The sequence below is a fragment of the Felis catus genome, chromosome E2, assembly GCF_018350175.1.
Source record: "Felis catus isolate Fca126 chromosome E2, F.catus_Fca126_mat1.0, whole genome shotgun sequence".
In the NCBI taxonomy this organism is placed as follows: domain Eukaryota; kingdom Metazoa; phylum Chordata; class Mammalia; order Carnivora; family Felidae; genus Felis; species Felis catus.
Window position 1 is genome coordinate 11,839,756 of NC_058382.1, and position 23,070 is coordinate 11,862,825.

At 51.6% G+C, this 23,070-nt stretch overlaps 1 protein-coding gene across 1 annotated transcript in view; it reads left to right on the forward strand.

Moving 5' to 3' along the window:
* The window catches only part of CEACAM20 (CEA cell adhesion molecule 20), a 32,484-nt gene extending 10,705 nt beyond the window's left edge, over nt 1–21,779 (forward strand). The window contains 12 exon segments of the mRNA XM_045045905.1: nt 3,441–3,518; nt 4,117–4,200; nt 4,203–4,394; nt 4,848–5,129; nt 5,986–6,264; nt 9,120–9,398; nt 10,537–10,651; nt 10,860–10,948; nt 11,683–11,744; nt 12,108–12,143; nt 12,644–12,766; nt 20,221–21,779. Of these exon segments, the coding sequence (XP_044901840.1) occupies nt 3,441–3,518; nt 4,117–4,200; nt 4,203–4,394; nt 4,848–5,129; nt 5,986–6,264; nt 9,120–9,398; nt 10,537–10,651; nt 10,860–10,948; nt 11,683–11,744; nt 12,108–12,143; nt 12,644–12,766; nt 20,221–20,274 (1,673 nt within the window). The 3' untranslated portion in view covers nt 20,275–21,779.
* The last annotated feature ends 1,291 nt before the right edge of the window (nt 21,780–23,070 follow it).

A 23,070-nucleotide genomic window follows, 5' to 3' on the forward strand; every position in this document is an offset into this window, starting at 1 on the left:
ACCCGGGCCCTGCCCGTGCTGGGTTGGCACAGATGGGGAACACGTTCATCTATTCTGCCGGACTGTGAGCCCATGTGGGCAGGGCTGGGGATGCCTTGGCCACCGCTGTGTCCCCAACGCTACTAAGCACAGGGATCATCACAGAAGAGTTCAAGGCATGTTTGTTGATGAATAAGGAAGTGAATGAATGGACACATGAGTTGATGCTCGTTAATGGTTATTCCCTAACCCAGTCGATGACACTAAATCTTGGTCTACGTGCTCTCAAAGACCAACAGCTTGTCTTGCCCGCAGGGAAGTAAAAAAAAAAAAATGTAACTCCCCTACGTTGAACCTTGACTGTGTCCCCAGTTCTCAGCTCAGATGTCTCCTCTTCCAGGAAGCCCTCCTTGCCTCCCCCCCCCCCCGGGTCAGACACCCCCTGGGGCCCTCCCAACCAGTTCATTCTGTGCTCCCAGCTTTTTATTTATGATCAGTATCATTTCAGCTCATTGAATATTTCCAGGCCGCTCGTGGTGAGCTTGGCACTGAACCTGATTGTCCTAAGGTCTTCACAAACAGAAGCCACCGTGATTGTTTTTGTTATCATTACGATTGACTATCATTATCTTGGCCCCTGTTTCCCTTAACTCTTAACATTCTCTTATTGTCGCTCCCTGGTACCCCTTCTCCCTGGATTGCTTCCCCATCTTGGCAAAGAGGCGGGGAGGGGGGGGGTCTCAGGAGGAGGGAGACATGATTCTCAAAGGACTCAGGGCCAAAGGGTAGGGATTTCTTTCCCCTCTTGGGAAACCTTGGGAGAAACCCCAGGATTTCTGGGGCTCTTGCTGTCTGTGCTGTGCAGAGGAAGGAAAGAGAGCCCTGGGGCGGAGGGTGGAGGTGGGTCCAAAGTTCCTTCCTGCCACCACCCCTGTGTGTCCTGGGAGCTGCTGTCACCATCATAGTGCCTGTGAGTTTGCAGCAGGGCAGAGGGGGAGGAAGAGGGAGCTGGAGGGGGGAGCTGGAGTGAAGACGTGTCTGTGTGTGCAAGTTGGGGCACGTCGATCAGATGCCAGAACCCATGGGACTCGGTGACTTAAGGGGCCACCACTGGGCAGAAATCCTGCTTATAGGTTAGTGTACTGTTCCATTCAGATGTGGATGGGGGTGGTGCGTGCGTGTGTGTGTGTGTGTGTGTGTACAAAAAAGAGAGATACAAAGCGAGATAGGCACACAGAAACAAATACAAAAGAGACTGACAAAGGTAGAGAGAGAGAGACCAGAGATAATGACATACATACAGAAAGGAATGGAGTTGGGACCACAGGACCAGAGACCCAGAGAGAAATAGAAGGACAGAGAGGCAAAGAGTGAAAATAACAGTAGAAACTGTAGCAGAGGGGAAAACAGGGAGGGACAGATAGGAGAGAGGGAGACAGAGGACAAAGAGACCGGAAGGAAAGTGTACAAACACACAGAAATAGACTTGGGGAGTCGTGGAGAGAGAGACCCAGCAAAAGAGAGGTAGGGAAAGAGCTGGAACACAGCGGACAGACAGGAGAGGACAGACAGGTCACACCAGGGGACGGATATGAAATTTATGCTTAAAGGGTCTCTGAGCTAGAATATTTTGATAAGCATTTTGGAGGCAAAGAAATGACTTTTCAACGGGTGGTGTGCAAAACTCAGCCCGGCTTTAGGGGCGCCTGGGTGGCGCAGTCGGTTAAGCGTCCGACTTCAGCCAGGTCACGATCTCGCGGTACATGAGTTCGAGCCCCACGTCAGGCTCTGGCCTGATGGCTCAGAGCCTGGAGCCTGTTTCGGATTCTGTGTCTCCCTCTCTCTCTGCCCCTCCCCCGTTCATGCTCTGTCTCTCTCTGTCCCCAAAATAAATAAATGTTGAAAAAAAAAATTAAAAAAAAAAAACAACTCAGCCCGGCTTTGCCGTGTGGCCCTGAGGCCGGCTCTTCCCTCTGGCTGACGCTGGCAGGCTGCAAGGGGCTCCGGGGTCCCATGAGGGGCTGAGAGTCACCAGCTTCTCTGCAAAGTTTGCTTCCCCCCCTGTGCGCAGAAGACAAGACCCTGTAGGGAGGAGGCAGGAGGGAAGGGGCCAGGTAAAGGCTGTCTGCAGAGGGAGGTTGATCTCAAATGGGTATGATGAGGCCCACCGTCGATGACTGCACTCTCAGGATTTCTTTTATGACAGTTCTATGAAGTGGGAACTATTATTACTCCATTTTACAGATGGGGAAACTGAGACTCAGAGGACATCACTCGCCAAACAAAGCAATGGCAAAGCTGGGATTCAAGGGAAGGCAGTCAGGCTCTGGGTCTGTGGACTTAGCCTCTGGCAGCACCACAGGCAGAAAATGCAAACTTAGGAAATAATAATAATAGTGACTGAACACTTCCTATGAACCGTTTTAGGCACGTGACCTCTGATATCGAACCCCACAACAACGCGACGGACTGGGTTCTATCCTCCCCATTTTGCTGTTGGAGAAACTGGGGCTCGCAAAGAGAGCCCCGTGCCCGTGATCGTGGAGCCAGGACGCATCAGAATCAGTATTTGCTTCCAGATATCCTAAGAGCTCATGCCCTTCACGTCTGACTCAGCAGGGAATGGGGCCGTGCCTGAGCCAGACTGGGGTCCATTGAGGGCTGGAGAGAAACATGGCTGCCAGCCTCTGTTGATTGGGCAGATGAGAGGGGTGGGGCGTGGGACGTCAAGGTCAGCTGTACCTAAGCATGGCTGCTGGGGTGGGGGAGGGGGTCCCCCCACTCATCCCCACAGTCTCTTCCAGTCTTGAAACTGTGTCGAATGGCCAAATGGAAATCTGACAACTCCTGGTTCCCCTTGCCTCCCCTTGCTAGGGAAATCTCTCCCTGAGGGCAAGAGTACCAGAGGTTAGTTTCCCCCATCGGAGGTAATAGAGGTTCCGGTTTGTGAGGGGATAGGCTCTGTGCCCATCCCTGGGCTGACAGGAGTCACGCGGTGTTGAGAACACAGTTTAGGGCCCGGCAGGCCACGTTCAGTCTTGTCTTCTGCCGCTCACTATAACGGTCTTGGAAAGTGACTCCACCTCCCCGAGCATCTCTTTCCTTCTGGAGTGTGGAATGAAGAGACTGGTCACGTGCCTCCGTCAGGATGCGCATCATCGGAAAGAGCACAGTGACCCTCAGGGGGCCGAATTAAAGGTTACCAGTATTCATTACCACTTCACGGCAACCTTAGGATGCAGGTGATGGGATGCCCATTGTACAGCTGGACAAATTGAGTCTCGAGAAGAGTAAACTCATGCCACAAGGCACATGGTCAATAAGTAGTGGAGAGGAGTCAAGCCTCTAGGGATGAAGTGTCATGTCCATGACCCTGACCTCCCTCCATTTATGACGACCATAACTGGACACTGCCAACCCACCTCTCCCTCCCTGAATGCCTCTTCTCTCTTTCCCACCAGCCTCACTTTTGACCTTGTGGAGTCTGCCAGCTGCAGTCCAGCTCACCTTTGATGCCAACCCACTTACCACCGTCCAAGGTGAGAAGGATGTCGTTCTATGTTAGGGACCCCCCCCCCCGGGGACCCCAGACTCATGGTAGATTCAGAGATGCGAGCGCAGAAAACAAGGCTCTCATTCTGATCCCTGCCTTCGTACCTAAAACACCCATCGAGATTCCACGCCCAAAGTCCTAATAGGACAAATCTGATTGGCCAGCCAGGGTCTGGCAACAACCTGTCAGATCAGCTGATTTGGGGGATGGGGTAAAGGGGTGGATTGTAGCTGTCGTGGCTGGGGGTGGGAAAGGCTGGCTAAGACGTGGGTAGTGGGATCTGGCTGGCATCCGTTACCAGCCTGATTCTCCTTACAGATGATGTTAATTGACCCATTGTCAAACCCCAGGTCCTTCTGCTTCATCTGTACGATCCCATTTAATGAGGCTTAGATTGGAAGTAGGTTGTCCACAATCACACTCCAAATGAGCAGTGGATCCAGCATTTGAGCCCAGGCATTGAGCTCATGTGTCTTGAGGCGATTCCGAACCACCCTTGTCTCTCTGGGTCCCTCTGTGGCTACATTTTGCTCGGCCCTCCTCTGTGTCTCTGCTCCTGCCTCCCTCTTTCTCTTCCTGCGCAGAACTGCTGGCCAGACCCACCGTTGCCATCAGCCAGGACACTGCCACGGAACAGAGGGAAAACGTGACCTTCTGCTGTAGCACCCGGGTGCTGACGTTACCATCCCCTGGGTCTTCAACGATCTCCCCCTGGTGTTCCGTGAGCGCATGCAGCTGGCCACAGATGGCAAGACCCTCACCATCCTCACTGTACAGCGGGGAGACTCTGGGACTTACAAATGTGAAGCCCAGGCTTTCCACCAGGTCCGGAGCAGTGCTCCCACCTTCCTGACTGTGAACTGTAAGTCCCTTTCCATTCTCCCCAGCCCCTCATCGACACCCCCTTCCTTGGTGATCTCATTCAGTCTCACTGCTTCAGACACCATCCAAATGTGGACTCGTCTACCCTTGGACTCCAGACGTATAACCATTTGATGTCTCTACTTGGTTCTACTGGAAACTTCCAAGTTAACATGTCTAAAACTAAGTTCTTTAACCTTCAGATGTGCGCTACAAAAGCTTGTCTGGGTAGGGGCAAGGAAAGAGCATTTAGACACGTCTTACAGTCCTGCTTGACCCAGGGTTAAGGCTGACATTTAATTTCCACTGGGTTCCTGTATCTCCTTTGTAATTGATCCAGAGCTTGGGTGGGGGAGAAGAGAAATGTTAATATTTATTGACCCCTGAGCTCTGTCTCTCTCAGAAAGCCATTGCTGAGCTGTTGTTGCTGCTATGATTGTTCTTGTCCTTCCAGATGGTCCTGACCCCTTTGAACTCAAGTTGGAGTCTGGCGTATCCAGAGGGGAGGTGGTTGAAGTGATAGAGGGCTCCACTGTGACCTTCTCCGTGGAAACACAGTCTCATCCTCCCCCTGCCTATACCTGGTTTCTCCCCTATGACTCCATCCCACCTCCCACCATGAGTTCGTTCGACATCCAAGCTGTGTCCCGGGAACATGAAGGCACGTACAGGTGCTTGGTATCCAACGGTGCTACCCACGTGCTTCGCCTGGGTGCTCTTACTATTCGAGTCCTTGGTGAGCTTCTTCTCCCTGTTCCTCTCCTTTGTTCCTCTGAGAATCAGAGCTATACCAGTATCCCGGAGGCTGAGAAGGACCGAGAGGAGTGGGGATTTCTCGTGTGACTGGTGGCAGAATAGGGCTCTGACCACAGGGAAGGTCCTGGCTCCTGGCTTGACGCGTCCTCCCCAAGACCTCGTTGGCTGTCTATGGGTTGTCCATTATTTGATTCTCTCTGAAAGTTGGGGGGGAGGGGCGGGCGTTGATTCTCTGTCCGTACAAACACACAATATTCACACATCTCACACACACAGAGTCTCACGTGCGTAAATAATAACCACATATGCACAGCTGTGCACAATACACGCAATTTACATACGATACCCATAACACACAATGCAACCAACGTATAACCTACACACGAAACATATGACGTGCACACAGCTGACACACGATATACATACTCCGTAGCTACAGGCACACACGACAGTCATACACAAAGCGTGTGCACACCACACAATGACACATGCCGCGTACATTCACATGCAGAAGGCCCACGTACACAATGCAAACTCACAATGCCTCACAGTCACACAACAAATACGACACACGCATGCAGCGGACACAGACGTGCACACGAGACGCGTCCGTAGACCACACCCTCACCAAACATACAAAACCCGTCACGCCCTCGCGATTGTTACAAGGCCCCCCCAGCACCCGTATCACGCAGTCACACACACACACACACACACACACACACACACACAAGACATACACATGTATCCCTGGAAAGCCCCCAAGGGCCCCCCGCCTGGGCTGGAGACTAGGGAAGGGGTCCCTGACCCCTACCCGTGTCTCTCTGTGTTTCCAGAAACGCTGACCAAGCCTCACATTGTGCCCCCAAGCCTGAATCTCGTGGAAAATGCCAGCTCCGTGGCCCTGACCTGCCAGACCCCCCATGAGGGGGCTGGAGTCCTGTGGCTCCTGAGGGGCCAGGCTCTCCTGCCCAGCGATCACCTGGTGCTGTCGGCTGACAACAGGAGCCTGGTCATCCACGGCCTCCGGCGGGACGACACAGGACCCTATGAGTGTGAGGTCTGGAACTGGGGCAGCTGGGCACGAAGCGAGCCCTTCAGGCTCGCCATGAGCTGTGAGTCACCCGGGCTGGGCCTTGTCCTCCTCCCTCCCTCCTTCCCTCCCTCCTTCCCTCCCTCCCTTTCCGTTCTTCCTTCTAGCCATTTATTCCACAACCACCGAATACCTGCTGTCTGCCAGCCCTGTCTCGGCACCCGACAGGACGCAGCACCAGCCCTGGTGGGGCTTCTATTCTAGTGGGGAGACAAACCTTAAACAGCTAAGCAGGGGACAGATGTGTTGTGTCACCGCCGTGGGGCTAAGGAGAACCAGGAGGCAGCGAGAGGGGCAGGGAAGGCCGGGAGGGGAAGGCCTTGCAATCTTAGCTGGGGTAGTCAGGGCAGGCTTCCCTGAGGAGGTGGCATTCCTGCAGAAGCTTGTCGGCAGCTAAGGGAAGAGAGCGCCAGGCGGAGGGAGCAGCGTGCGAGGTGGGTGGTGACAAGTGGGCAGAGGAACCCGAGCAGGCCAAGGCGACCAGACAGGTGAACTGGGGCGGACGGAATGGAAGAGGTCAGGAGGTTGTAGGGCTGGGGGCAGATCATGCAGAGCCCCGTGAGCCGTGGTGAGGACACTGGGAGCCACAGAAGGCTCTGAGTGGAGGGAGGAGAGGATTAGACTTAGGTTTTCCCAGAGTGTCCTGGGCCCTTGTCTATGGGGGGGGGGGGCGGTGAAGCGGGGGAGGAGGAGGTTTAGAAAGTTCGGGCAGACCCCAGGGTAGGACTAAAGGGGTGACACGGGCGAGGATTTGGTAGGATGAGTGCTCCTGTGCACAAAAGAAGGGAGGGAGCTGTGAGGGCTGGGGGAGCCAGTGAGTGAGGTGTTTGACCCTGAGCAAGCAGGGGAGGGGAGGGCAGGGGTGGGGTAGAGAGGGTTGGGTAGAAGTACAGAGACCACCGTGCAGCCTAAGGAACATTGTCAAGGCAGTAGGGAGAGTCCCATGTCTCCCAGGAAGGGGTCTGCCTCAGTTTCCCCAACACACCCAGGTATAAGTAGGGGGCAGCCCGTGGGGAGGGCCGGCAGTGGATTCCAGGGCACAGAGGGTGGGCCCTCAGTTACTGAAACCCCTGCCGTCGGAAGTCTGCGAGGCGCCTCCTCCGGGTGGCCACGGCTGTCCGTCAGGAGGTGCCGGACCTGGGCCAGGGGGCAGCTGTGGGGGTGAGAAGCGGTGCGACCGTGGATGCATTTTGAATATCGAACTCACGGGGATTTGCCGCCATCGGCCCTGAGTGAAAAGACAAAGGGCCTGACCCCGCGGGTTTTTTTTTTTTGCCTGAGCTACTCGCATGGTGCAGCAGCCCTGAGCTGAGGTGGAGGAGAGGTTCCTGCAGGGAGAGAAAGTAGGGTCCACGTTTATTCGTGCTAAGTAACGGGGGACACGGCGGGGGGGGGGGGACAGAGGTCACACACACTGCTGCCGTCTTCTTCCCTTCCTGCCGCCGTCACGAAACCCAAAATTGCTATTTTGTTCTCCCTCTCTGCCGAGCAATATGTCGGGTGCTTGATAAGTGATGACAACGACCTCTTGAGCCCACAGCCTGCTTGGGATGGGGAAGGTCGATCGTCAGGCAAAGAAAATACAGCGTGCAAAGTGCTGCCGTGGGGCGACGGTGTTTGGGGAACCCGAGGGAAGCCCCCAAAGTCTGGCGGGGGAGGGGGGGTCGTGTGGGAAGGCTCGTGGTGAGATGTGTCTACCATGGGATCCAAAGGACGGGCAAGTTATCTAGGAAGAGCAGGCTCTGGGAAGAGCATTCCAGAGAAGGAAGAGAATGTGCGAAGGCTCTGAGGCAAGACGGAACAGGAGAAAGATGGAAGAACCAAGCAGGATGTTATTTCTGGATTGGGAGCGGAAGGTGTGGAGAGGTGGGCGGTGGGGCTGGAGGGGTCTGCAAGGGCGAGATTGTGAACGAGCCCCTCAGCCATGGCCTTTGCCCTAAGGACACTGGGGAGCCATGGAGGGTTCTGAGTGGGGGAGGGATAGTGTCAAATTTGCACTTAGGAAGTCCCCTCTGGTTGCCTTGGGGAGGAACTGATGCCAGGATTGGAAGACCATGAGGGATCCTGGTAGCCAGGCGGTTCAGATGCGGGTGGGGGGGATATCAAAGGATTCCTGGGCGGAGGTGAGGGCAGGATTGTCCTCTTTTCTAGGAGCGTAACAACTCAAAACTCTTTGCATCCTTCCTCCCAGTGGTTCATCATTAATTTATTTAAAAAAATTTTTTTACGTTATTTTATTTTTGAAAGAGAGAAAGAGATGGGGGGGAGGGGCAGAGAGAGAACGAGAGCGAGAGAGAGAGCGAGAGAGAGAGAGAGAGAGAGAGAGGCACGGAATCTGAAGCAGGATCTAGGCTGAGCCGTCGGCACAACAGAGCCCCACGCAGGCCTCGAACCCACAGACCGTGAGACCATGACCTGAGTAGAAGTCAGACTCTCAACCGCTTAACCAACTGGGCCACACCCAGGCACCTGTCACATTAATGTAAATAAGGTAAAAGACTCAGGGCACCCGGGTGGCCCGGTCGGTAGGCTGTCGTTGAAAGAAGACAAAGACTCAACTCTCAGTTTGCGTGAGAAATTCAACCGCCATTGCGTTTGTTTCCTTCCCTTTCCCTCCGTTTCCTTTCCTTCCCTTCCCTACCAGGCACCTGTCCCAGGTGGCTTCACGGGGCAAAGCCCCAAGCATCTCTCTCTACCTTTGGGGATACACGGGTGTAAATTCAAATATTGCAACAGGGCTATTTGCTGTTCGGTTAGAAAGTCCCTCAGAACGGTGACGGTTCTGGAAGTGTAGGGCTCATGCTTGTGGGACGCGGCAGCAGGACAGGAAAACTCACCGGTGGAGGGTGGAGGCATGACGTTTGGCTTTGCACACAGACGGCCCTGACCGAGTGGACATCACCAGCGGGTCTGCGCCCGGGGTGGTCGGCACCGTGGAGGCCGAGCTCAACTCCAGCCTGACCCTGCGGTGCCGGGCGGAGTCCCAGCCGGGCGCTGAGTTTCACTGGACCCTTGAACAGTCCACCGCTGTGCATGCGGGGCAGGTGCTGATCATCCGGGCCCTGACCTGGGAGCACCAGGGGATCTACGGCTGCACGGCCTCCAACCCGCTGACCCACCTGGCCCGCTCTGCCTCGGTCCGGGTCAGAGTGGTAGGTGAGTCCCCCAGCGCCCCTTCCCCTGGGGTCCAAGTGGCTTTTCCTGATGCCGGCCGAAGCTATCTGGGCTTCTCGCGTGGCAGGGAGTGTGCTGCGTGGGCAGGTTCCCAGTGTGGAGCTGTTCGATCCCAGCCTAGAACCTCTGCTCCCTAGCCGTGCGCCCCCTGGGAAACCCTTCCAGGCTGCTCTGAGCCTCAGTTTCCTTACCTGTAAACGGGGGTTGTGATGCCTTCCCTTCCAGAGTTGTTTAGCAGTACAGTGAGTCGGGAGACAGCCCCTGGGTGGAGGAGTGAGGTAGGAATTCTGTTAATGATAGGAATCACATGAATCACAACTGGGTGTGACTGGCAGCGGGTCCCCGTATTTCTGTCTTGAGTTCTCGAGGGGACAACACGGTGTGGCTCTTAGCCAGGGTTCCTATCCCAGCTCTGGCGCTTGATAGCTGTGTGACCCTGGGCGTGCTGCTTAACATCTCTGGTCCTCTGATTACTTGTAGGTAACACAGACATAATAACCGCGCTTATATCCTAGGGTTGTTGAAAATGAACCGACATTCGTAAAGTGTTTATGGCAGTGCCTGGCATATTGTGTTTATTAAACAAATAGAATTATTCTTTGCTGAGCCTGTACCACATGCTTGAAACAAGCCTTTCCACATACCGTATCAGCAAACACTTCTTGGGTAGCTCCCCAGCAGCCGGCTCTGAGATGGGCCTGCTGGCATCTCTGTTGGGTAGGAGAGACTGAGCCCTGTCCTAGGGTCTGAAGCCAGGAGCGACGTTTTTAGTCGTCGCTGAGCAGAGGACCCAGTGTACCTTCCCAAACTACCATATGTAATCTTCAGAACAACCCTCTGGTCTTGTTGAGACCTTTTTTATTTTCTATTTTTTTAATGCTTATTTAATTTTTGAGAGAGAGAGCATGAGTAGGGGAGAGGCAGAGAGAGAGGGAGACTCAGAATCCTAAGCAGGCCCCAGGCTCCGAGCTGTCAGCACGGAGCCCGACGTGGGGCTCGAACCCACGAGCTGTGAGATCATGACCTGAGCCGAAGTCGGCCGCCCAACCGACTGAGCCACCCAGGCGCCCCATCCCCTTCCTTCTTAAGAGCAGTGTCCTGATTCTTTCTCCTTGCCCAGGTCCCCAGTCATCCCTGTCTGCAGGAGCCATTGGTGGCATTGCTATCGGGATCCTGGCTGTCTTTGCCCTGTCCGCAGGGCTGGGCTGTTTCCTCTGCATCAGAAATGCCAGACGGTAAAGCTGGGAATGGGGTAGGAGGTGTGGCCTGCTGGGGGCCTGCCTGGCAGAAGTGTGGCTGACCGTGGTGCTGAGCTGTGTCTGTAGCAACTGGGGAACTCGGGGGGGTTGGGACATTGCCCAAGAATGGACGTGGGATATGGGTAGGGCCTGTGAAGATGGCAAGGACTGGAGGCACACGAGAATGAGGGATTTGGGGTTTCAGGTTCTCAAGGGAAAAAGCAGAGGACCCCATCCGGGAGGCAGCAACACCCACCTCCGAGGAGGAGGAGCCCCATGCAGAGTCCTGTTCCAGTAAGTGACTTCATAGCTGATGCCCGGGGCAGCAGTGGGGGCTGGGAAAGAAGCTAGTATTGGGAGCCTGGGCCTCTGCTCCCAGCTTTGCCACTAGTGTGACGATCACGCATGAGATTGGAGCCAAGAACTCTGAGCAGTTATGTCTGTTCCAACAACCACAGCAAAAATGGGGCGTTAGTTGCCATTGTCTCCTTCCTCACTCTTGGAAAACTCTGCTGATGGATTGCTGATCCCTGCTGAACCCAGAGCCAGCCTCGCAGTCCACCTCAGCACCGTGCTTCCCACACCCTCTACTGATGGGTGGGAGCTGACCAGAGGCAAAACGAAACATCTTTGACATCTCCGGCCTAGGATTCTGGAAGGATGGGCCCCATGGGATGGAAGTCCTAGACGCTGTCTAGTTCAGCTCGGTTTTATAGAAAGGAGATTCATGTCCAGGAAGGATAAAGGACAAACCCGTGCTACAGAGGACCCCCTGGCACAGTTAGGGCTAGGTCTTAGATTTCTGTCCTTATCCATCTCATCAAACGGTCTATTCTAACCCAGAGCTAGATTTCCAGGACTTTTCCAGGTCAAGCTCACCAAAGATGTGATGGGTAGGTAGTCCTGGGAAGAAAGGAAGGAAGGTTTCTTGCACCATCTTTCTGGGGATGGGAGTGACCTAGGAAAACAGCCCCTTCCCCCACATCTCTTCCTAATTCCAGCCCTGGGCTGGTATTCCCTTTCTCTAGATTGGCTGAGCCCCATGTATGCCAATTTACCCAAACCTCAAGGACAGGTTGGAGTCAAAAAGGTGAGCAATGCTCCAGAGGTCCCCCTCCCTGCTCCCCTGACTACCTGGCTCATCCCCAGCCCAGTAGGGCTGTGTCAGTCCCACCTCTTGGGTTGGGGAGTGAGGCACGTTCTCTTGAGGATACCCAGTGCTAGCTTGGGTCTCTGCATCTCCTCCCCTGCCTTCTCTGGGGATCCCAAGATCCTCCCTGACTCTCTTCTCCTTTGTCTTCTAGCTCTTCAACATGACAACGTGCAGCTTTGAGCTCCTCTGGGAGTCAGGAGGGAGGTAAATGCCTCCGAGGCCAAAGCTGTTTCTGGGAATTTCTGGGGGCGGTCCCCAGCCCCAGCCCCATGACCTCTTCACCACTTTCTTTTCCCCCAGATGCTGCCACCAGCTCCCCCAGAGCAGTTTTATGAGGTATGTTGGCCCTGCTGGGCTTGGTATGAAACATCTGCAGAGGGACTACAACCTGAGAACTTTGTATTTGACAAGTCTGAGAAACCCTCCTGTGTAAATAGTAATTGTGCATTGCAGGGCCGGGATGGGGAGAAAGTAGCCCAAGGCTTTAGAGGCAGCTGGGTCAGATTCCAGGTCTCTGGCCCCTCCCGTGTTCCTTTCACCCCCGGGGCTCTGAATTGTATTGCAAATGAGGTGGCACCAGCCTGGCACGTGCTGGGGTGCAAAGGAAATCTTGGAGTAGAGGTTGCAGAGGTCGCCCGGTGGAAAGACAGAGTTCTAGATCGGGGGCAGGGCCTTGGGTCCTAAACGTACATTCACTTCTGATTCTTTGTAAGATCCTGGCGAAACCTGTTCCTCTCTTGGGTCACTGAAGAATGCAGGTTGACGCTTTGTAGACACTGTGGTTTTAAGGCAGTCTGTGCCCGTGGTCCCTAACTGATCTCTCCATTCACTCACAGAAGGAGCCCCCATCAGTAACCCCCGGGAACGATTCTCATGGCCCCAGAAAACCATCGCCCGAAGTTACATTGGATCCATTGGTCCCCACTCTACCGGAAGGAAACGCAGAATCACACTATGAGGTACTTTTATGCCACCCTGGATCTTTGGATAGGTCAAGAGCTGTCACCAGTCTGCCGCTTCCTCCTTGATGGAATGTCTGTGGGATAAACTATCAAGAGAATTTTCCCTTAATCGTTTTTCAGTTCCATCCCACCCATTCCCATCCTATCATGTCCTAGTTCACTTCATTCTCTTCTTTGCCGGTCGACTTGATCTTACTCCATTGCACGTTTCTGTCACATTTGTTTTCACGCCACCTGTTAGCAGGCGGAGAGGGGGCAGGAATGTGTCCCCAAACTGAGGAGGCACTCTGAGACCAGAAAACAAAGCAGGTGACCCCATACAGTTTACATAGATTTTCATTCAGAGTAACCTACTGAGAAGGGGAGATCGGGTGGATGATAATCCAGGCACCTGCACAGCAGTTCTCCAAAAAGTCCCCATCTTCATCCACGGATTGTATAGAGTGAAGTCAAAGGGTCTAAGGCTTAACAGACCTCTTGCTGCCACCTGTGCACCTGTGTGGCAGGAGGCGTGGGGGTGGGGAAGAAACTATGTCATCTCTACGAGTTATCTAAACAGCCACATTCGCTTGGGGGGGTCCGCTAACTTCCAAGGTGCACGGACCACGTAAGCCCCCCCGGGGAGGTCATCCTGCAGATGTGAACAACACGGGGTCAGTACTGGGGACACTCCGACACCGCGTGTTTCTTTTCTATCCATTTATTTGCTTACTGAGAGAGCGGCAGGCCACGCACAGCCCGATGCGGGGCTCGGTCTCACGAACCGTGAGATCATGACCTGAGCTGAAATCAAGAGTGGATCGAGCCCCCCCCCCCCAGGCGCCCCTTGATTCTTCCCGTAAAATTCCTTCTGTTTCTCTTACTCATTCGATTCCATTCCTTTTCCTCTCTTCCCACTCCCTGAACCCCATCGCGCTCTGTGGATTCCATCCCACTCCACTGTGTGATCCTATTGTGCCCCTTCCCATCTCGCCCTCAGCTTCTTTCCCACTGCTTTCTCTTACGTTTTGTTCACTTTTCCCTTCTAATTCCCCTTGATTCCTTTCTTCCACGTTCTGCGACCTTCTACTCTATTCCTGTCCGCCCCGCTTCCGTCCCATCCCTTGGGCTCACTTCCATTCTTCCCCTTCTCATTCCCATGTCATTCCTGCTCTTCCCCATTCATACATGTAATCCTTTCTATGCATTCTGGCTTCCATGATCTTGTTCCTTCCTGTTCAGTATCCCTGTGTACACTCAGCTCTGTTTTTTTTTTTTTATGAATTTAAACATTTTAGTTTTTAAATTTTAACTAATTAATTAGTTAATTGTCAAGTTAGCTAACATACAGTGTGCCCTTGGCTTTGGGAGTAGATTCCCGTGATTCATCACTTACATCCGACACCCAGTGCTCATCCCAACAAGTGCCCTCCTCAATGCCCATCACCCATTTCCCCCACCCCCTTGTGCCCTCTGTACTTAAAAAATTTTTTTTCAACGTTTATTTATTTTTGGGACAGAGAGAGACAGAGCATGAACAGGGGAGGGGCAGAGAGAGAGGGAGACACAGAATCGGAAACAGGCTCCAGGCTCTGAGCCATCAGCCCAGAGCCTGACGCGGGGCTCGAACTCGCGGACCGCGAGATCGTGACCTGAGCTGAAGTCGGACGCTTAACCGACTGCGCCACCCAGGCGCCCCAATGCCCTCTGTATTTAAAAGTCTCTTATGATTTGCCTCTTTCTCTGTTCATAACTAGTTTTTTCTTTCCCTTCCCCCATGGTCTTCTGTTCAGTTTCTCAACTTCCCCATGTGAGTAAAAACATACAATATCTGTCTCTGACTTATTTCACTTAGCTTAATGCCCTTCAATTCCATCCACGTTGTTGCAAATGACAAGATTTCATTCTTTTTCATCGCTGAGTAGTATTCCATTGTATAAATATACCACGTTTTCTTTATCCATTCATCAGTTGATGGACATTTGGGCTCTTTCCATAATTTGGCTATTGTTGATAGTGCTGCTGTAAACATTGGGATACATGAGCCCCTATGAATCAGCACTCCTGTATCCTTTGGATAAATTCCTAGTAATGCGATTGCTGAGTTTTAGGGTAGCTCTATTTTTAATTTTTTGAGGAACCTTCACACTGCTTTCCAGAGCGTCTGCACCAGTTTGCATTCCCACCAACCATGTAAAAGGGATCCCCTTTCTCCTCATCCTTGACAACATCTGTTGTTTTCTGAGTTGTTAATTTTAGCCACTCTGACCAGTGTGAGTTGGTATCTCATTGTGGTTTTGATTTGTATTTTCCTGATGATGAGTGAGGTTGAGCATGTTTTCATGTGTCTGTTAGCCATTTGGATGTCTTCTTTGGAAAAATGTCTATTCATGTCTTCTGCCCATTTCTTCACTGGATTATTTGTTTTTCAGGTGTTGAGTCTGGTAAGTTCTTTATAGACTTAAAAAAATTTTTTTAATGTTTTTATTTATTTTTGAGAGAGTGAGAGAGCACGCAAGTCGGGGAGGGGCAGAAAGAGAGGGAGACACAGAATCCGAAGCAGGCGCCAGGCTCTGAGCTGTCAGCACAGAGCCCGATGTGGGGCTCGAACCCATGAACCGTGAGATCATGACCTGAGCCGAAGTCGGACGCTTAACTGACTTGGACACTAACCCTTGCCTGGCTTTCAGTTCATTCCACTGCATTCCCTTTCTTCTTATCCTACAGCACTACTTTCCCACTCACTTCCTTTTCTTTTCACTTATTTCCTTCTTCTCCCTGTATTTCCTTTCCCCCCATGCCTCCCTCTTCCATTAAATCCATGTTACTGTTTCCAATTTTTTCACTCTGTCCTCTTTTATCCCTTTTCCATTCCTCCACCTCGGATCCCATTCTGTTCTTTTTATTCCCACCCGCTCCTGTCATTCTTTTCCGTGGCGCTCCCTTCCAGCCGCCCGTGTTACTTTCCCAACCATTTAACTTCGTGCTTTCAAGTCCTCTCCCAACATTCCTTCCCATTTCCTCACCCTCCACACCATCGTATGAACTCCATTTAACTCCATTTCCTCATTCTAGATTCTGCAGCCTTCCAGTTTTGTGCCTGCATTGCCATTCTTGAACTCCCAATTACCCTTTGTCATATTGCTTTTTTGTCACTTGTTCGCCATTCCTTTTCTTTTCTCAAATGCCTTCCCTTCCCACTCTTGTCCATTCAGTTCTAATCCTGCACTCCTTGTCGCCAGTCTCCTTTCCGTGCCAGTTTATTTTATTCTCTTCTTTTCCTCTTCATTCCTTTCTATTATGATTTTTCTATTTATTCCATTTCTTCATTTACATTTTTTGGATGCTATGCCATTTATTCCACTCCATTCCCTGATTCCAGTTTCCATCCAACCCCACCCCACCCCACCCCACTCCACTCCATTCCATTCCATTCCATTCCATTCACTTTTACTCCACCCCACCCATCCCATCCCATCCAATGCCACCTCACCCCACCACACTCTACTCCAACTCTACTCACCCCACCCCACTCTACTCCCAACCCCACCCCACCCCACTCCACTCCATTCAGTTCCACCCCACCCATCCCATTCCATCCCATCCCGTCCCATCCCACCCCACCCCACCCTACCCCGCCTCACCCCACCCCACTTCACTCCACTCCATTCAATTCCACCCACCCATTCCATTCCATTCCATTCCATCCCATCCCATCTCATCCCACCCCACCCCACCCCACCCCAACCCACCCCACTCCACTCCATTCAGTTCCACCCCACCCATTCCATTCTGTCCCATCCCATCCCATCTCATCCCACCCACCCTACTCCACTGCATTCCATTCACTTCTACTCCACCCCACCCATCCCATCCCATCCCATCCCACCCCACTCCACCCCACTCTACTCCACTCCATTCAATTCCACCCCACCCATTCCATCCCATCCCATCCCATCCCATCCCACCCCAGCCCCACCAGTCTACTCCACTCCATTCAATTCCACCCCACCCATCCCATCCCATCCAATGCCACCTCACCCCACCGCACTCTACTCCAACTCTACTCACCCCACCCCACTCCACTCCATTCACTTCTATGCCACCTCACCCATTCCATCCCATCCAATCCCATCCCATCCCATCCCACCCCACCCCACCCCACTCTACTCCACTCCATTCCATTCACTTCTACTCCACCCCATCCCATCCCACCCCACCCTGCCCCACCCCACCCCACTCCACTCCACTCCACTACATTCAATTCTGCTCCACCCCACCCATCCCATCCCATCCCATCCCACCCCACCCCACCCCTCTCCACCCCATTCCATTCACTTCTACGCCACCCCACGCATTCCATCCCATCCCATCCCATCCCACCCCACCCCACTCTACTCCACTCCATTCAGTTCCACTCCACCCATTCCATTCCGTCCCATCCCACCCACCCCACCCCACTCCATTCCATTCCATTCACTTCTGCTCCACCCCATCCCATCCCATCCCACCCCACCCCACCCCACTCCACTCCACTCCATTTAATTCTACTCCACCCCACCCATCCCATCCCACCCCACTCCATCCATTCCATTCACTTCTACTCCACCCCACCCATCCCATCCCATCCCATCCCATCCCATCCCATCCCACCCCACCCCACCCCACCCCACCCCACCCCACCCCACTCCACTCTACTCCACTCCATTTAATTCCACCCCACCCATTCCATTCTGTCCCATCCCATCCCATCCCACCCCACCCCACCCCACCCCACCCCACCCCACTCTACTTCATTCAGTTCCACCCCACCCATTCCATTCTGTCCCATCCCGTCCCATCCCATCCGATCCCACCCCACCCTACTCCACTGCATTCCATTCACTTCTACTCCACCCCACCCATTCCATTCCATTCCCTCCCATCCCGTCCCATCCCACCCCACCCCACCCCACCCCACCTCACCCCACCCCACTCCACTCCATTCAATTCCACCCCACCCATTCCATTCCATCCCATCCTACCCCACCCCACCCCACCCACTCCACTCCACTCCACTCCACTCCATTCAATTCCACCCCACTCATTCCATTCCGTTCCATCCCATCCCATTCCATCCCATCCCATCCTATCCCTTTCCACTCCATTGCATTTCTCTCCATTCCATTCATTCCTTTCCCATCCCTTTCAGTACAATGATAACCATCTATCTCCTTTAATTTTTTTTTTCTTTTCTTTCCAATCTTTTCTTTTTGTTCATGATACTCACCTCTCTACATTTCTCCCATGGGAGATTTGAGGCAATCCACAGCAAGCTTATATATCACACCATAAAATGGTGCTAAATTAGAAATAGGAATCACAATTAGGAAAATGCTTCTAAAAATAGGCAGGAAATCAAGGTATGGATAAGAAGGTAAATATGCTGGACCTATGTAGTACCTGTTCCTGTATTTATCATTTGTCTTTGAGTTTCCTGGTGGCCAAAAAAAATTAATAATAATCAGTTTTATCACCCAAAAAGAAGAAAACTATTAGCTCATCCAGGCAGATGGGAAGCAGACCTTCCCATTGGAAGTTCCGATAACTCAGGTGATTGCTTCCTGGTTCTAAGGACTAGTGAGATTATTTCAGAGGATTCAAGCAATAGCATCCATGTTCAGGGCTAGCCAGATTACTCCATGTCCAGGGATGGATTTTAGACAGTATCCTCTGAAGGAGTCAGTGACCAGTCAGATTTTAGGAAGCAAAAGTGGGAGGCCAGAACAGATTTGGAAAAGAGAAACTTTAGGGCCACAGAATTCCAGTATTTTAGTGTCCGAAGTGCTGTCTTGCACTAAAGGGACAAATGTATTCCTTGTTACTCTAGAGGGCAGGCCAGTTACTATGGAGGATAGATTGGAGGGCGGCTGGCTTTAGTGTAATTTACAGATGAACTATTCTCAAAGGATGCGAATGTCTTATATATCATAGGGACTTTAAACATTTTTTTTTTAAGTAGGCTCCACACCCAATGTGGGGCTTGAATTCACGACCCTGAGATCAAGGGTTGTATGCTCTATCAACTAAGCCAGCCAGGTGGCCCCATAGTCAGGGCTTTTAATAAGAAAGACAAACCCCCTGAAAGTAATTCAGAGAACACTGGGGGAATCTCAGATAACCCAATTTCAGAAATTACTGGTGGGCCTATGAGGACTGGAATGTTGTCAGGAAGCTTTTCTCTTATGTGGTTGCTCATATTTATTGAGCAATGAATCTGTTCCATTGTTCTCAGTCCAGATTGAATTCCTATGCAAGCCTCCCAGTCACCACACCTCTATAACTTCAGATTATATGTAACAACATCGTCTATTACTATTTAAGAGTTTCTAGGTTCAAATTCTACAGAGGACAATCAGACTGGCTCAGGCCATTGTATGGATTGTATTTAGGTTTGTGAGCTCTCCAGTCTGGACGTTTAGGTCCCCCTCGTCCAGAGAAGGAAAGCCACGTTTGCTTCTTTCTACCAGTAGAGCAAAAGCTCTTCCTAGAAGTGCCAGCCCGTGAAATTACTCATATCTCCTGGACCAGAATTGTGTCACATGGTATTCCTTGTTGCCAGGAAGGCTGAGAGAATGAGGTGTTATGCTTCCCAGTCCTTGTCAATAGAAGCAGGCAAGGGATGAGATATGAGGAAGAGTGTCAGGTCAGTCAACTCAACGTCTGCTATATTCTGGAGGGATGAGAAGGAGCAATCCATTCAAAGGATCTGGAGTGGAGTGTATTAGTAATCTGTTGCTGCATGACAAATGACAAGAAACTTAACAGCATATGCCATTATCGCAGAGTTTGTGTCTAAGCAGTGCTTAGATGGGTCTTCTGCAATGCTGTCGTCGAGGTGTTGGCCAAGGCTCAGGTCCCATTTGAGGCTTGACTGGAGCAGGATCCACTTCCAAGCTCAGCCTTTAGTTCCTTGCAGGCTGTCAAACGAGGACCTCGGTTTCTTACTGGCTGTCAGCTGGAGGCTGCCCTAGGCCCTTTGCTATGTGGCCCTCTCCATAGGCAGCTCACAACATTGCATCTTACTTTTTTAAAGCCAAGACAGAAGTCTGATATGACAGAATCTCATATAACAGATCTTATAGAACAGAACCATGTACATGCAATCGTGCACATCCTGTTGTTTTGCCATATTCTGGTTAGGTGCAAGTCACAGGTCTTGCCCTCAAAGGAAGGGGGTAACATAAGGGCATGAATGCTGGGACGCGGGGATTATTTTAGAGTCTCTCCTCCAAGGTAGGGAACTATAGGGGCCATTGTAGAAACACAGAGGTGCTGCTGTGATTGAAGGGCAGTCGGATAGGAGGAAGTTCATTGGAATTTCCCAGGACGGAGAACAACGCCCGAGCATCTGGGCCTTGTACTAAATACAGCAAATAGACCAGGAAGGCCTCCATAGAAAATGGAACTCATCTTTTCTCTTTGTGTAACAGGTGCTTGTGAATCCAGAACGCAACATCTACGGCCAAATCGACCCCTCAGTCTAATGGAGGCAGACTTCCCTTCTCCAGAAATCCTAGAGAAATCACGCTCAATCACATATTCATGAAATTTATTGGGTGCTTGTTTTATTCCAGCCATTGTCTTCGTAGGCCTTGGGACACTTAAAAAAAATTTTTTTTTTAATGTTTATTTTTGAGACAAAGAGAGACAGAGCATGAGCAGGGGAGGGGCAGAGAGAGGGAGACACAGAATCCGAAACAGGCTCCAGGCTCCGAGCTGTCAGCACAGAGCCAGAAGTGGGGCTCAAACTCACGAACTGTAAGATCATGACCTGAGCCGAAGTCGGACGCTTAACTGACTGACATTCTGTTTTAATGACATTTAGTGACATTTAGTGACATTCTGTTTTAATGGGTTGTTCAAGCACTGGACCCTAGCTCCCACCAAATCTTGGGCTTTGACTCGTGTTTCTTTACAAGCAATAAAAACAGGGAGGAAGTGACCCAGAATTAGAGGGCCAAGGTTTGAGACTCAGAATCTGGGGCTGCCATAGCTGTATCATGGAGATGGGCAAACACCAGTGATAGACACAGCATCTCCCCCCCCCAGGGGCATTTCCCCCCCCCCCCCCCCCGGAGGCGGGGTGGACTGTGTCTTTTCAAATCATGGTAGAGGATAAGACACAAGGAGCTATTAAGAGATGATGACAGGAAAAAAAAAAAGCAGAAAGAAGGGAGAGAGCAGGCACGAGATGCTTAGAATCACAAGAATTTGGGGGGTGAGGGTGGGGAGAATCCGATTTGATGAAGACAGAGTGAGGAGTCAAGGCTGACTCCCAGGTTTCTGGCCAAAGCACCTGGGTCACTGGCAGGCCACTCTCTGAGGCAACAGTGAGGGAGGATATACATTTGGAATACAGACGGAAAATCAAGAATTTGCTTTAGACGTGTCAGAAATCAACTGGAGAATGAAACAGGCAATTGTTCGTAACGGTCTAGATAAAGCAGGGCTGGAGATACACACGTGGGAGTTGTTAGTGGGGTTTAAAGTTACGGGAATGTAGGTCTTGTGTCGGGGGTCTCCAAGACCGCACTCAGGCTCAACGATTTGCTAGAAGGATTCACGGGACCCAGAAGTTGTTACACTCATGGTTACGGTTTAGTGCAGCAAAAAGATAGAGAATAAAATCAGCAAAGGGAAAAGAAAAGGTTCCGGGAGTGAAGCATGGAAGACACCAGGCACAAGCTTCCACGTGTCCTGTCTCAGTAGAGTCACATGGGAATCTCCCCAGCAATGATGTGTGACGATACTTGTGAAGTGTTGCCAGCCGGGGTGGGGGGTGAGGGGGCTTGCCCTGAACCTGAGGGTCCAGGGTTTTGATAGGGGGTCAATCACACGGGCAGCTCCAGATCCCCAGAAGGAAGGCAGGTGTTCACTACAGATCACGTTGTTTGTATAAACCATCCGGACAAGTTGGTACAGTGTGGTCCAAGGCCACAAGCCTGCCTGCAAAAACCCTTTCATCAGAACATTGCAAGAGCTCAGTTCCTAGAAGCCACCTGAGACCCAGTCATGGAAATAGGCCTTTCTTGGGTTTGAACACTCCAGGCCTGTTGAGTTACCCATTCCCCTACAGATTGCAAAGAAAGTGGGTAAAGACAGAGAAGAGTAGGGGCTGATCACGAAGCTCTGGGTCCCTCCAATGTCTAGAGTTCGAGAAGAGGATTGAGCAAAGGAAAAAGACCGTCTCTTCCCACCCCCTGCTTCCAAGAACCCACCACCCCTACATGCCCCCACCCCCAGGATCCCAGGTATGGGTCATATTCCCCCTCAAGTGACTCAGAGCTTTATCTTCCAGCCTTTCAGAGCAAGTGGATTCATGACCTCTTTGTTCCTCAGTAGATGCTAAGGCCACACCCAGATCCTGGCTGACAGAACCCTCAATATGAAACTTGGGTCGCAGCCAATCCCCAAGTAGTTGATCGAGAAACCTCTGAGTTTGAAGGGCATCTTCCTAGAACGAGTTCCTGTTCCTCAGTAGTAGCCATTCTGAAGCCCCCATAACATCCAGGTTAGGTCATCAGGATTCGGGAGCTCCCGGAAGTAAAACTTGCCACCTTGTTCATTATGAAAGAAGAAGAAAAAAAAAAAGAGCAAACAAAAAACAAAGTCAGTTTTAAATTACATAGCACTAATGCTTTAATGTCTGAATATCTTAAGGTAAAAAAAATACTGAAAAAAATACAGAAAAAAAGGAAGCTAAGCTAAACGTCAAAGCATCCCATTATGATTGTCATATTTGTACTGAATCTGTACATCATAATGCAAGATTTGACATCTTTTAAAAAATTTTTTAATGTTTATTTTTGAGAGAGAGGGAGCACAAGCAAGGGAAGGGCAGAGGGAGAGGGAGACACAGAATCCGAAGCAGGCTCCAGGCTCTGAGCTGTCGGCACAGAGCCTGACGCGGGGCTCAAACTCAAGAGCCAAGAGGTCAATGACCTGAGCTGAAGTCAGAGGCTCAACCGACTGAGCCACCCAGGCGCCCCCACAACGTGTGACATCTTTACAACACAGCCAGGAGCATGGCTGTTCTGTGTCTTTCACGTCTGTCATTAGGGTTTTAAAGATTTCTTATGCTTCCTATGTTTCGCTTGGATGATGAATAAATAGAAGCTTTTCTGTCTTGTTTGCAAACTTAGTATTGCTCGTGTAGAGGAAAGATGTTGATATGTAGGTCAAGGGCGATATAATGTAAAAGTTAAGAGCATGAACTCTAGCATTAGACTTCTTGGACTCAATCCCAGCTCTGCCCTTACAACACAATCCAGGGTGAGTTA